The 13,372-nt window shown below is 50.2% G+C and overlaps 1 protein-coding gene across 4 annotated transcripts in view; it reads left to right on the top strand.

Moving 5' to 3' along the window:
* The window catches only part of Tmem184b (transmembrane protein 184B), a 45,240-nt gene that overhangs the window by 15,936 nt on the left and 15,932 nt on the right, over positions 1–13,372 (top strand). For 3 of the 4 annotated variants that reach the window (XM_004634612.3, XM_023718975.1, XM_004634613.2), the window contains exons 2-3: positions 7,749–7,998; positions 9,438–9,603. In XM_004634612.3, coding sequence (XP_004634669.1) covers positions 7,807–7,998; positions 9,438–9,603 — 358 coding nt within the window. In that variant the 5' untranslated portion in view covers positions 7,749–7,806. Of the gene's footprint in view, positions 1–7,410; positions 7,495–7,748; positions 7,999–9,437; positions 9,604–13,372 lie in introns of those variants that run through there. The other variant, XM_023718976.1, reaches the window with a different exon arrangement.

The raw sequence follows: 13,372 nt of genomic DNA, 5'->3' as shown, positions 1-13,372 counted from the left end.
GAGGGGCGCGGCTTGGAGGCCTTTGGGCTTTGCCCCTCTACTCCGATCACTCGTGCCTGTAGGTAACAGCAGAAACCTCTTGAGCCTGGCCCCAGCAAGTGGGTGCTGTGATGGTTCCTGCTATGGTTCCGTGTACACGTGAATTACCTTGCTATTGCTCTAGTTACATAATAAAGCCTGCTCCAAGATTAAAAGTCAGAAGGCAAACTAGATGTAATAATATTTTAAAAATTATTTTGTTGATGGTGCAAAAAGCTCTGGCTTCCTGTGCTGCCTGTCTGGGGCGAGTGCGCTTTAATCCTCCTGGCTCTATTTCCGTTTGTTCAGAGGCTGGCTTTTGATGGCTGTCTTCACTGAAAAGGATCCCTGCCCTGGACACATAGAGATGTGCGTGGAGGAAACACCTCACTGGCTTGCTTTCCAAATGGGCTTACTCATTTTTCCATCGCATCCACGAGTATGCAAAGGATTTGTGGACATTTGGCTAGTACATTTCCATCCTCCCTGGTGCCAATCAGATGTTCTTGTAAACTAAATGGAAGGTGTTTATTTTAAACTTCTTAACTCATGAGTCTAAAACTCACTCCATCGCTTTGGCAATGTTTGAACAGACTAGAACATTCTGTTACGTAGTTTTTTAGGAATTTGAATATAAGAGGTTTTTCTTCCCCCCTGCACCAGTGTCACAATTACTGTTTTTGGTAGCAAAGAAACATTTCAAATAGGCCTTTTCCCAAAAGCTCTGCCCTAGCCTGGGTCTCTCAGAACAACTTCACTTGTTGAGTCAACATTTTTGTGAAGGGACATCTTAAACAAGCTTTAGAGATGCTTTGTAAACAGTGTAAGGAAGTGTATGTCTGACAGTTGCCACAGGAAAACTTGACCAGATGTGGAATTTTGTTTCTTCTGGGCTGAGGGTCGAACTCAGGACCTTGGGCATGCTGGGCAGGCAGGCGGCTGCCCCCTTCTTGGGCTCAGCCACTCCAGTTGCCTTCTACTAAATAACCAGTAAATTTCTTACACCAGTCCTTTTCTCAGTCACTCCCATCTCAGTACAGATTTTAAAGATTGTGCTGTTGGCCATCCGAAGTTTGTTTGGTTTTGAGACACGGTCTTAGTATGTAGTGCACGCTGGCCTCAAACTCACGATGTTCTGGCTTCAACCGCCCACGTGCTGGGTTGCAGGTGTGTGCCACCGTGCCAAGCTGTTTTGGTTTTTTTAAGACAAGTTCTCACTGTGCAGTTTGGGCTGGGCTTGAACTCATTACAGTCTTCCTGCTTCAGCTTCCTGGAATTACAGAGGTGCATCACCATGCGCGGCTCGAGTATTGTATTGTGGAAAATTCGCACACATGCAAGGAGAGCACATGGTAGGGTGGCGTTTTTCCTTGACCCACAAAAATAAAATCCTAAATGGGTATGGAGACAGCGTCTGCCTGTGTACCTAGACTGGTCTTGAACTCACAACAGTCCTCCTGCCTCAGCCTCCTGAGTGCTGGGATTGACTTTTTGGTTTGTTTGTTACAGAGTCTTGCTGTGTAGCCATAGGCTTGCCAGGAACGTCCAATCTTCTTGCCTTAGCTTCCTACATGCTATAGGCATGAGCCACCATGCCCAGCTGATAAAAACTTTAAAAACTTTTTTGTTAGACTTTCCAGTGTGCCTTTTGCAACAGTAGTAACATCAAAGCCAGGACATGGGCCTGACAGCAGTGCTGTAAGCTGGACCTCAGAGCTTAGTTCTCACTGATCTCCCGTGGGTGTGTGCCTGGTGTGAATGTCATTCTCAGCAGCTTTATCGCATGTACCTTTTATAAACACCACAGCGGTGAAGATGCTCCTGTCCGTCCTCTGAATGGCTCCTTTGCAGTCTTCTCACTGCTGTCTGTTCTCTTCCAGCCAGTAATCTGGGCTCCATCTTTATGGCTTTGTTGTTTTCAGAATGTTCTGTATGTGGAATCACAGCCTGTGGCCTTTTGAGATTGGCTGGTTTTCTAAACATGATGTCCTTGTGACCCTCCAGACCCTGCAGGTGTCAGTAGCTGGCAGTTTGTATCTGTGGTCTGGATGCATTTGTTTAATCTGTACCTATGAAGGACACCCGGGTTGTTTCCAGGTGTGATGATTACAGATGCAGAAGTCATGTACATCTGTGTACAAAATTCATGGCAATAATGGGTTTCTGTTTTGCCGGGATAAATATCTAAGAGTGATCACCAGGTTGAAAGGTGGTTTTTAGTTTCATTAGAAACTGCCAGATTATTTTCCATGGCAGCTGTACTGGGCCGTTTTATCTTCCTGCCCGAGCGGATAAGGTGTGGTTTCTCTGCCTCCTCACTAGCATTTGGAGTTGTCTATGTGTTTTTTTTTTAGTTTTGGAGGTGTGTGTTGATATCTCATTGTGGTTTTGATTTGATTCCCTGATGGCTCATGACGCTGTCTACTCGTTTGCACATCTGCGCATCTCTCTTCTTTAGTGAGCTGGCCATGTCTTTTGCCCACTTTCTAATTATGTTGCCTGTTTTTCTGTGGCAGAGCTGTGGAAAATCCTCCTCTGGTGGAGCTGCTGGTCCTGGTCCAGGTCTGTGGTCTGCAGACACATCTGACACTGGCTCACCCGCCCTTCATGGGCTTTTCCCTCTGTAGGTCTTGCTTCTGGAGTCTAACACTGGCCCCAGGTTTCAAAGATCTTCTCCTGTATCTTTTTTTTTTTTTTTTTTTTTTTAGGGACGGGTCTACAGGGTGTTCAGCGTCTCACTACTAGATCGGACTTGTAGTGATCCGCCTGTTTACAGCCTCCAAGAGCTGGGATTATAGGCGTGCACCACCACATCCAGTCTCAATTACCATCTCAGCACGCCCTGGCCCAGAGGTTGAACCCCTGCCCCTGCGCCTACGCCTGCTTGCAGGCACTTTAATCCACTGAGCTATTTGGCCAGCCTTTCTGTATCTTTTAAAAGTTTTAGAGTTTTACATTTAATTCATGGTCCATTGTGAATTAATTGCTGTGGATGGTGTAAGGGTTTCCTTTTTTTTTTTTTGCCCCTGAATGTTCACTTGTCAGCACTCTGTATCAAAAAGATGATTTGCCCTCTATTGATAAGGAGTTTCAGTTTTGCATAGCCACCATGCCCATATTCTACCTAACAAAATCGATAAGATTTCCTGTAAGTTGGTTACCTCAAAAATGTCTTTTGACTGTTGGTTTATTAGCATGGGACTCAGAGTCCACTATTGTATTTTCTTTTTAAATTATTTCTTTATTACATTTTTATTTAGTGTGTGTATGTGTGTGTATGTGTGTGGCCAGCTCAGCCCACCAGGGGGCGGGGCTGGCTGGCATGTGGTGCTGGGGGATCGAACCGCGGTCCCTGTGCTTTGCCAAGCTTGTTCCAAGTAGGTGCTTTAGACCACTGAGCCATCTCTCCAGCCCACTATTGTATTTTCTTACGTCACTCACGTTTCTCATTTAGTAATAGCCCCTCATTTTTTGTTAGTTAGCTTTTTTTTTGTTGTTTTTTATTTTTTTGTTTTTTGAGACAGGGTCTTGTTAATTTGCTTAGATTGGCCTTGAGCTTGTCATCCTCCTGCATCAGCCTCCCGAGGGCTGGGATTACCAGAGTGTGTGAGTGCACCTGGCTTCCACCTTTGTTTTAAGCTGTTAATTTATTGCTTTGTAGAATGTGCACCACCCAGCGTGCTCCATGTTCTGCTCCTCCATCCTGTGTTTGCTGAGTACTGGCGCTTAATTCTGGAAGTGTGGTCAGAGTCCAGTTCACGCTTGGCCATGGGTCCTTGTGAGGTGGGACAGTGCGCTTCCTTGCACCTTGGGAAGGCCTGATGTGGGACCGACCCATGTTGGTGGCCTGGGTGTAGGTTGTGAGTGGAGAGGCTTGATTACCGAGTTTCTCTTCACTTCCAGTACTGATTCAGTCATTGCGTCTACATCAATTTGTGTCAGGAGCTACGAATTGTCACTTTTAATTCTGTTATTCTGTCAGTTTATTAATGGGACTTCTGTAAATCAAAATTTCACCTTGTTAATTGTGTAATTACCCTGACATATTATAGATGAAGAAAATATGAACGTTTTTTCTTGTTACTATGTTAAGAATAAAGGGGGGCGGGGGAAATGGCTCAGAAGAATAAACGGGGCCTGAGTTCGATCCCCAGTTCCACACACACACACACAAAAAGAATAAAGGGCCGGCAAGATAGCTCAGTGATCTAAAGCGCCTGCTTAGGCAAAACTTAGGCGCAGGGGACCGCAGTTCGATTCTGGCACCACATACCACACAGGATGACAAGCTCAAGGCCATACCTCAGGGCAGGCTGGGCCAGCCAAAAAAAATACAAGCAGGACTCCTACTGACTTCGGGGCTGGAGAGATAGCTCAGTAGAATAAAGTGCTTGCATGGCAAGTGCAAGGACCTGAGTTCAATACCCAGTTCTGAAAAAAAAAAAAAAAAGAAAAGAAACCCTGAGGTACATCAGTAGTCCACTTAAAACCTTTTTCTTTTCTTTTTTTGAGGCAGGGTCTCTTTATAGCCCAGGCTGGCCTTGAACTTGCGGTGGTCCTCTACCTTCCACCTCCCAAGTGCTGGGATTACAGACATGTACCTCTACCCCCTAGCTGGCAAAATGAAGCTTTATGGGAAGTCACTTGTGCAAACTTAGGGGTGGGAACAATTACCAGGGGGGCCTGTGGGTGCAGACGGGACTGGCAGAACAATTGGCGGCCTCTGCATGCTGCTTTGGGTCCAGTGAGCATGACCAGCTCCAGCCTTTGAGGAGGAGCCTGTGCCTGCCTCTTAGGGTCTGGGACCACACGTCTCAAGTCAGGATACCACTTTGAATGTTTGCAGGGAAGTGTAGAACTTCAGCACCCGGGAGACAGGCGGGAGGGCCTTGGAAGAAGTTTTAGGCCAACCTGAACTACATAATGAGTTCAAGGCCAGCCTGGATTGCGTAGTGAAGCCATGTCTCAAAAAAAAAGGAAAGAAAAGAAAAAATATTTTTGAGGAAATAGAACAAAAACTCTTGAATTATTTGGGGAATATAAAAATAAAATTCCACATTTCCAAGATGTAGATAATGTTACTTCAAAGTTGCTGTAAGGGAAAAAAAAAAACGATGCATCAGACAGTGCTTGGAAAACAGTGAGTGTTTGTACTTCCTCTACCCTCCCCCATGTTTATTCACTTAATTTGGGAGAATAGACAAAATGATGGTTTACAACCCAAATCTTTTTAAAGAAATATTTCCAGCACTGGTTCTCAACTTTGCAGCCATGCTTGCAAGAGCTATTCTTAGCTTTGTCACTGTGTCTTTTTTTCGGAGCTTGCCTCTAGGCTTTATATAGACACCTTTGAGTTTCTGAATATAGACATCTTCTCGATTTTTGAGTTTTTAATCTAGCTCCATCTCTTGCTCCGTGTGGTAGGGCTCACGTATGCTCAGGAAAATAGAAATGTGAAGGGCTCCCCTGGTGGCAGCTCAGAGTGGGGATCAGGTAGGACAGAGGATACTGGGGACACTTGGGGAGGGGCTGGCACAGAGCTGGAAACTGTGGGTGGCAGTGGGCAAGGTGCTGTGGACCACAGGGGCTGACTAGGCCAGCTGCATGTGGGCAAGCCAGGGGAGGGGACTGTGAGAGCGGGATTCAGGCCAAGGTGGCCAAATCTGAGCTTAACAGACATGGTCAAGTAGCAGAGACCCTGAGGCTCCTGTGACTCTGTGCCAGCCAACCTCTGATACAGTGGCCTACTCCTCTGTTCATTTCCTTTGCTGTCAGCTGTCCTTTGGTTGCTTTTCAGGTCATTGCCAGAGTCTGGGCTTGGGTACAGTCGCCTTCCGGCTCTTGTCTGGGTGATGTTGGCTGCCTGTCCACGGGTGGCCGCGGTGAAAAGGATGCAGGGCATAGGTTCTGATGCCCCGCAGTGGAGGGAGCAGCCTGCGCTTCTGGCTTCCTCCTTTCCAGCTGCTGAAACAAAATGTCACCCAGTTCTGGAGGGAAGTCCAAGGTCGAGGTGAAGGCTGACTTCTGGTTCCTAGGCAGTGGTCTTCTCACTATGTCCATGTAGACGGAAGGGTGAGGGGTATCTCGGACCTTCCATGAGGGCACTGATCCTGTCTGACCTCATCACCTCATGACCTCATCAGCTCCGAAAGGCCCTCCCTCCTATGCCATCACCTAGGCAGTTTCAGCATGACTTTGGCTGGGGCTTTCACACCCCAGGGGGACTTTCCAGGTGGGCCTGATTTACTCTGGCACATGGTTCCAACCTCGGAGCAGCCAGGGCCCCTGAGCTCTTCCGTGGGCCATATCTGGGTTTACTTTGCTCTTTTAATTTCGTTCATTCATTCATTTGTTCATTCTGTGGCACAGGTGCTTGAACCCAGAGTGCTCGCACTGAACTAGCCCCGCCTTTGGTTTGAGACCGGGTCTGGCAGGCTTAAACTTGTAGTGCGCCTCCCTCAGCCTCCCAGATGCTAGGATTACTCTTCAGTGTGAAGTTCTGTGTTCCTGGAATACTGAAGTCATCACTAGGAAACCCTGTCGGGGACCCCAGTTCCCTCTCTGGAGAGCCGTTCCTTCTGCCCAGGTGCTTCCCGCACCCTCCTTGCACTCGGCTTCACTTTCTCATCAGAATTTTCCCTGATGCCAGTTTTCTCAGCTCCTTATGTTGTTACTTCTCTGTGAGGCTCCTTAATTTCTTTTACCATAAGGGGTGAAAATTAATAGGTAAAAAGGCTGTGCATCATGAGTGGTCTGAGTGCTGGGGGTTCCGACAGAAATCAGGTCTTGTCTTAAAGTGGCTGGAGGATGAGCAGAGAGAAAGGTGGAGAATGGGGGCAGGTTTCAGGAAGGGACTCCTGAGAGTGAGAGGTGAGCAGTATGGGCGGCGCTGTAGCTCAGTGGTGCAGCGCTTGGATGCCTAGCACCTTCAGCACCACCAGAAAACGCAAGTTGAAGGTGCACAAATTGGAGAGGAGCCATGAAGTCTCCAGTGGTCCAGCAGGGTGGTGAGGAACGGGTGTCAGCCATTGCAGAGACTGAAGGACTGACGGAGACCCATGCCAGAGCTTTTGCAGATGGACTTAGCCGTAAAGGGATTGTGCTGCGTGGATGTACAGAGGTGGGTGGGTCCAGCCCACATTTACTGAGTGCCCGCGTGTGCTCCTGTGTTCCAAGTGCTGCATCAGCAGTCAGCAGGGCAGGCCTCTGCCTGGGGAGTTGGTGTTGCCCAAGAGAATATGGGTATGAATAGGTGTGTGGAATGGACCACCTGAGTGCCCTGGAAGAGAAAGCAGAGGGTCACTGTGCATGCTGCACACACTGTGGGATGCATGACATTTGAGCAGGTGGTCAAGATGGAGACCGAGAAGTGTATAGCAACCTGTGTGGCTGGGCAGGGAAGGGGCCAGTATGGCAGGAGCAAGGCAGTGAGTTCAAGGAGCAGCAAAGGAGCCCATGTGGCTGGAATTGCAGGAGGTAAGACCCAAGAGGCAGGCAGGGTCCAAGGGGCAGTCAAGGCTGGCGTGGTATGTCACCTGTTCCAGCTGGGCGCTGTCAAGCATTTGGTGGAGAAGGCCAGGTGTGGTCTGCTGAGCTCTCAGAAGTCCTGAGACAGCTGCCATGTAGGGCCTGGCTGGCAGAGGACTGCATTGGTTAGAAGCTGGAAGGTGAACACAGAAACCTGCAGGGTTCTTTCCTGCACATACTCACCAGGGATTTCTTCTTTCCAGGCTCTCCTGCCCATTACTTCAAGGGGTCCCCTCAGGGACCCTCCTGCTACCAGCCACCATGACCGTGAAGGGGGCCGCTCTGGCTCCAGATCCAGCCTCGCCCACCACCGCCGCAGCTTCACCCAGTGTCTCCGTGACCCCCGAGGGCAGCCCCATGGCCATGGAGCAGCCTGTGTTCCTGATGACCACCGCGGCTCAAGCCATCTCTGGCTTCTTCGTGTGGACAGCCCTGCTCATCACCTGCCACCAGGTATCTGCTCCACAGAGCCATAAAGGAGGATCCAGGGAAATAAGCTAGGCCAGCCCAGGTGCAGTCGCTTGTAACCTCAGGCTCTCAGAGGCCTCACCCAGTGGACCTGATGTCTGGCTCACCTCCCTACTCGGCAGAGAGCAGATCAGGCTTGGGCCTGTGGTTCCAGCATCCTGCAGCTTCAGTGCTTCCTCCCTCTGACAGCGAGGGCTTAAGAGTGTGGGGAAGGCATCGTGGATACTTGACCTCCTCACTCTCAAAGTGATGTTTGTTACTTGTGCTCAAGCCATCAGCCAGAACAGGTATCTGATCTAGGACTGGATCTAGGACCTTTTTGCAGAGGAGGAACTTGAAAGCAACAGGGAAGGAGCTGAACAGGGCACATGTCAGCAGGTGGCAGAGCTGGGAAGGAAGTCCAGGCTCCCATCTCCTGCACTTGAGGTCCTCGGGGGAGGGCGGTGTGGCCTGGGAGGAAGGCTGATGGCTGCTGCAAGTAGAGGGTAAGGTGTGTGTGCCAAGGCCCTATTTCTGTCCATTTTAAGCCCTCTGTGTCTAAGGCCTTGGCTCAGCACAGGGTAGGGGGACAGTGTTTGTTCTTTTCCTCCCTGGCCAGGGCTCACTGAGCTGAGTGGTATCATGAGAGGCGGGACCAACACGGTGTCTCCTGGGCCTGCTGCTGGGGCTGTAGCAGCTCTTGGTAGTGGCAGGGAGCTTTTACTTCCCCTTCCTTCTCCCAGTTGAGTTTCATTTTTGTCTTCCTGGGGAGGCTGCTGGTACAGCCTCAGGCGAGGACAAGACATAAAGTACTGTAAACGACTGAGGCTTCTGTGTGTCCTGCCTTCTTGACCAGCAGTGAAGGCCCAGGCCAGGGCAGGCCATGGGCAGATGGCCTCAGCCTGGTGCTGCTGCTGTGAGACCCCCAGAGCCAGGCTTTCAGGGAGGACAGATGGGAAGGAAACATACCTCATATTTTATCCACATTGTTTTTGTTTTTAAAGTATTCTTTATTAAATTACATAGTGACAGTAAAGTACGAAAGACACAATTTATATGCATATCTGTTTTTGGAAATATTCTTATAAGATATTTTTAACACTGCTGCCCATAAAATAAGATATACTGAACATACTGTCTGCCTAACACAAAATTAATACTGCTTTTTTTTATTCCGTGTTAATAATACATACATAAAAGCCAATGACCAAGAAACATCAGAAATGTGAAAAAAAAATTCAACTTCAGGAAATGCACATCAAAACACTGAGACTGCATTTTTTTTTTCATCCACATTGTATAGAGGACTCTGGGGTTGGGGGCATGCCCTTTGCATGGAGGTATAGGAGTAGGGGCGGAGCCAGAAGTAAGGCTGTGGAGCAGGAGAGAGAGGGCCTTGGCTGGGTGGAAGGCAAAAGGCATGACACACAGCTACCTCTCCCCAGATCTACATGCACCTGCGCTGCTACAGCTGCCCCAACGAGCAGCGCTACATCGTGCGCATCCTCTTCATTGTGCCCATCTATGCCTTTGACTCCTGGCTCAGCCTCCTGTTCTTCACCAACGACCAGTACTACGTGTACTTTGGCACTGTCCGTGATTGCTACGAGGGTAAGAGCAGGGTATGGATTGGGACCGGGGCCGCAGGCAGGATGGCTGGGTGAAGGTACACGTACCACCTTTCTGCCTGGGGCCAGGGCACATGCCCCCTCATCACTTCCTTGCTGAAGGGCCTCCAAACCTCTAAGGGACTGATCTGGACCATCCCTCGCTTCCTCACCTACCTCAGAGCCTCCCTCCAGTGCAGATCTGTCAGTTCCTAAGTCTCCCTTCACAGATGCCCTCTGCCATGGCGGCCCCCAGAATGCTTCTTAAGGTTCCTGGAGGCAGAGCTTTCTCCTGGGACTCAATGCTCAGTTCTGGCATCTGTGGTCAGAGTGGGCATCATGCAAGCATCCTGTCTGTGGAGAGAAACCCCAGGTAACCAGGAGCCTGTGGGCAGAGATTGACCCAGCCATCTGTGACAGGTTTGTGGCTGGGCTGAGCTTTCATCCACCTGAGTTTTATTTTGTTTTACTTTATTTTTTGTCGGAACCGGGGATTGGACAGGCCCTTGTGCTCGCCAGGGAAGCGCTTATTCCACCGAGCCATCTCCCCGGCCTCTCACCTGGTTTTAAATCAGAAGACTTTGTCCTGTGAGGGAGTCTACTGGACTTTGGAAAGAGAGACACGCTTCCTCCTGTGAGACTTGGTTCTATGTGTGCAGAAGAAATATCATGCCCTCCTTCCCTGCCCTTTAACTACAGACTGGATCTGCAGTGCAGGGAGGAAAAGATGATCTTTTAGCCAAGCATGTGGTGGTACACTCCTATAATCCCAGTGCTCTAGGAGGCTGAGACAGGAGGATTACAAGTTCAAGCCTAGCCCAGGCACTTTTGTGACTTAGTAGGACCTTGTTTCAAAAATAAAAACCCAGGGCTGGAGAGACAGCTCAGAGGAATAAGCACCAGCCTGGCGAGGTGGTCCTGAGTTCAATCCCTGGCCCCACATGCTGCGCTGGCCCTGGAACTGACCCAGCCCAGAATTCCCAGCGCGTCATGTCCACCCCCAAACTGAGTGTGGTGGCACATGCCTGTAATCCCAGCACTTAGGATGTTGTGCTGGGAGCTACAAAAGTGAGCACAAGGCCAGCAAGAACTGCATAGGAGACCCTTTCTCAAAAATAAATAAATACTAAACAAACAAATAAGACTGGGGATGTAGCTTGGTGCAAAGGCTCTGAGTTCCATCCCTAGCACTGCAGAAAAAGAAAAAGCTGGTTCTCATCTTTTCTGCCCTCTGAAGTCTGCAGCCCCTAAATAACCATACCAAGAGATGAGGGGGTTACTGGGGGACGTGTGCAGGGGCCTGATCTGAGTCAGAAGAGAGGTCTGTGGCTGAGACTGTACTGGGAGACTGAGACCAGGGCAGCGCTTTATAGGGGATATGGTTTAGATTTTTCTTTCACTCCTGATGGACAAAAATGTAATAGCATTGAAAATTGCAGATTAAAGAAATCTACCTGGAGAAGTTGGGTGAGGGCCAGAGATAGCTCAGCGGTCTAAGCACCTGTCTGGCAAAGTGCGAGGACCCGGGTTCGTTCCCCAGTACTGCGTGCTTTGCTGGCCCTGTGCCATGCTGGCCACTGAAACTGAGTGTGGTGGCACATGCCTGTAATCCCAGTGCTGGGAAGGCTGAGACAGGAAGATCACTATGAGTCTGAGATATAGATGGATGGATAGATGGATGGATGGATGGATGGATAGATGGATGGATGGATGGATGGATAGATAGATAGTGGTGGAGTACCAGGGATCAAACTCAGGACCTTGCTCTTGCCAGGCAGACACTTGTGCCACTAAGCTACCTTCCCGCCCCCCCAAATATATCTAATATATATATATATATATATGAATGAATGAAAAGAAGTTGGGTGAAAAGCGAAAAGCCTTCTGAAGCCCAAGGCATGGGCCAGGGATGCCCAGGTCTGCTATAGCAGGCCTGCCAGAGAGAAGGAGGAATTCCTGAATTAGAGTTTCTGCCCTGATAGCCAGCACCTGCCCTCCCCAGGGCTCAGCAGTGCTTTCTGCCCCTGCCCAGTTCCTGCTGTGCTGGCTTTGGGTACAGTGACCAGCAGTAGCTGACCCTGGAAGGGTTGTCCTGCCCTGGGCTCTGGATGTGGGGTGCAGCCTGCTCCGCCCTAAGCAGCTGGAGTCTCTCTTCCCGTTTCACATTGAGCCTTCTGCTTCCCAGGGACTCCAGGGAAGTATCTTGTGGTGTGCTAAGGAGATGGAGGCACCTAAGGAGAGTCGCCCCCTCTCCTTTCCAGCTACAGTACAGCAGATGCTTCCCGGCCTGTGTGTGGCTGACCTGTCTCATCCTCATCTGCTCAGTGTCCTCCGAGAGGCCTTCCTGCCACCGCACCTTGTCTACGTCCAGCCATACACGGGTTGCAGTTCCTTGGGACCGTGTGCCCCTCTCAGTAGCGCAGTCCATGAGAGGGTGGAGCAGGCCACACGGGCGGTGCTGCCATATAGATGTGTATATTTGGTCTTAGGGTGGAACCCCGGGTCTTATGCATGCTAAGGATGCCTTCTCACCACCAAGCTATTGCTCTCAGCCAACTCTGAGCTTTGTAAATAAGGAAAGGACCCTATTAGTGACTGCTGTGTGCCCTGAGCTCTGCTGGGGGCCCTGACCCCAGGCACCCTCTCCCTGCTGGTACCCCCGTCCTGCACATCTAGGGGAGAATGGGGAGGCAGGTGGGGACCTGCTCAGGGTTTGGCTGGGGCTCAATGCCTGGTGTTCCTAGAAGTAGCTGGGTCCCAGGGAAGCCTGTGGGACTGAAGGACCCTTTCCCTGGGGTTGTTGGCCTTGTATGTTCTCTGAGGAGCAGCCTCTGTCCAGTGCCACTGGGGCCTTGTGTGTGGCCAGGGGGCATGTTTAGGCTCCCTGGCTGGCTGGGCCCTGAAGGTGGGATATGTACCAGAAGGTGGGGGTGGGGGCAGAGGATTGTCACTCCATGCCCCAGAGGTGGCAGTAGATGGCTGGCTGGCACCTGCACTCCAGCAGCCTCTTTGTTCCACCTGCCCAGACCTGCCTCCCTCCTCCCAGCCCAGCAGAGGTCTGGGCAGGAAGTCTGCCGCCCCCTGAAGCCCATCTCCTAGCAACACCATTGTCTAGCTGGGCCACTCTGGAGAGTGTAGCCACAGCACACAGCTGCCCTGAAATTCACGCTGCCCTCTCCTCCCCAGCCTCTGGTGTCTGAGTCAGTTGGCCCAGCCCTCGCCTGCCCCTTCCTACCCTTTGCTCTGGCCTTGGCTGCTCCATCCTGCAATCCATGCAGCTGTTCCTTAAAACTCCAAGTGCCCAGAATGATTCTCCTACCCTCAGCGCCCCAATATTCAGAAAGGGCGGGAAAAGAGTCAGAGTAGCCTGGACTTGAAACTTGATTTCAGATCCAGCCACAGCTGCTCAGTTCTGGGCATTTCAGATATTTACCTTTTAAAATAATAATAATTCTACTTTGAAATCAAAACAAAAATCCAGCTGGGGGTGGTGGTACACACCTTTAATCCCAGCACTTGGGAGGCTGAGGCAGGAGCATCGCTGCAAGTTTGAGGCTAGCCAGGGGTACATAGTGAGGTCAAGGCCGTCTGAGCTAGCCTTTAATCCCAGCACTTGGGAAGCTGAAGCAGGAAGATTGCTAGTTCAAGGGCAGCTTGGGCTACAGAGTGAAATTTTTCTCAAAAAACTAAGACACAGCAAAAGAACCCCACTAAAGCTTTTACCCTCAAGTTCCCAGCACTTGTGACAGTGTTCTAGAGTAATTTTAAAATGC

The sequence above is a fragment of the Octodon degus genome, unplaced genomic scaffold (genome assembly GCF_000260255.1).
Source record: "Octodon degus isolate 3935 unplaced genomic scaffold, OctDeg1.0 scaffold00064, whole genome shotgun sequence".
Lineage (NCBI taxonomy): Eukaryota > Metazoa > Chordata > Mammalia > Rodentia > Octodontidae > Octodon > Octodon degus.
The sequence above is the reverse complement of the archived record's forward strand: the minus strand, read 5'-3'. Positions and strand labels throughout refer to the sequence as shown.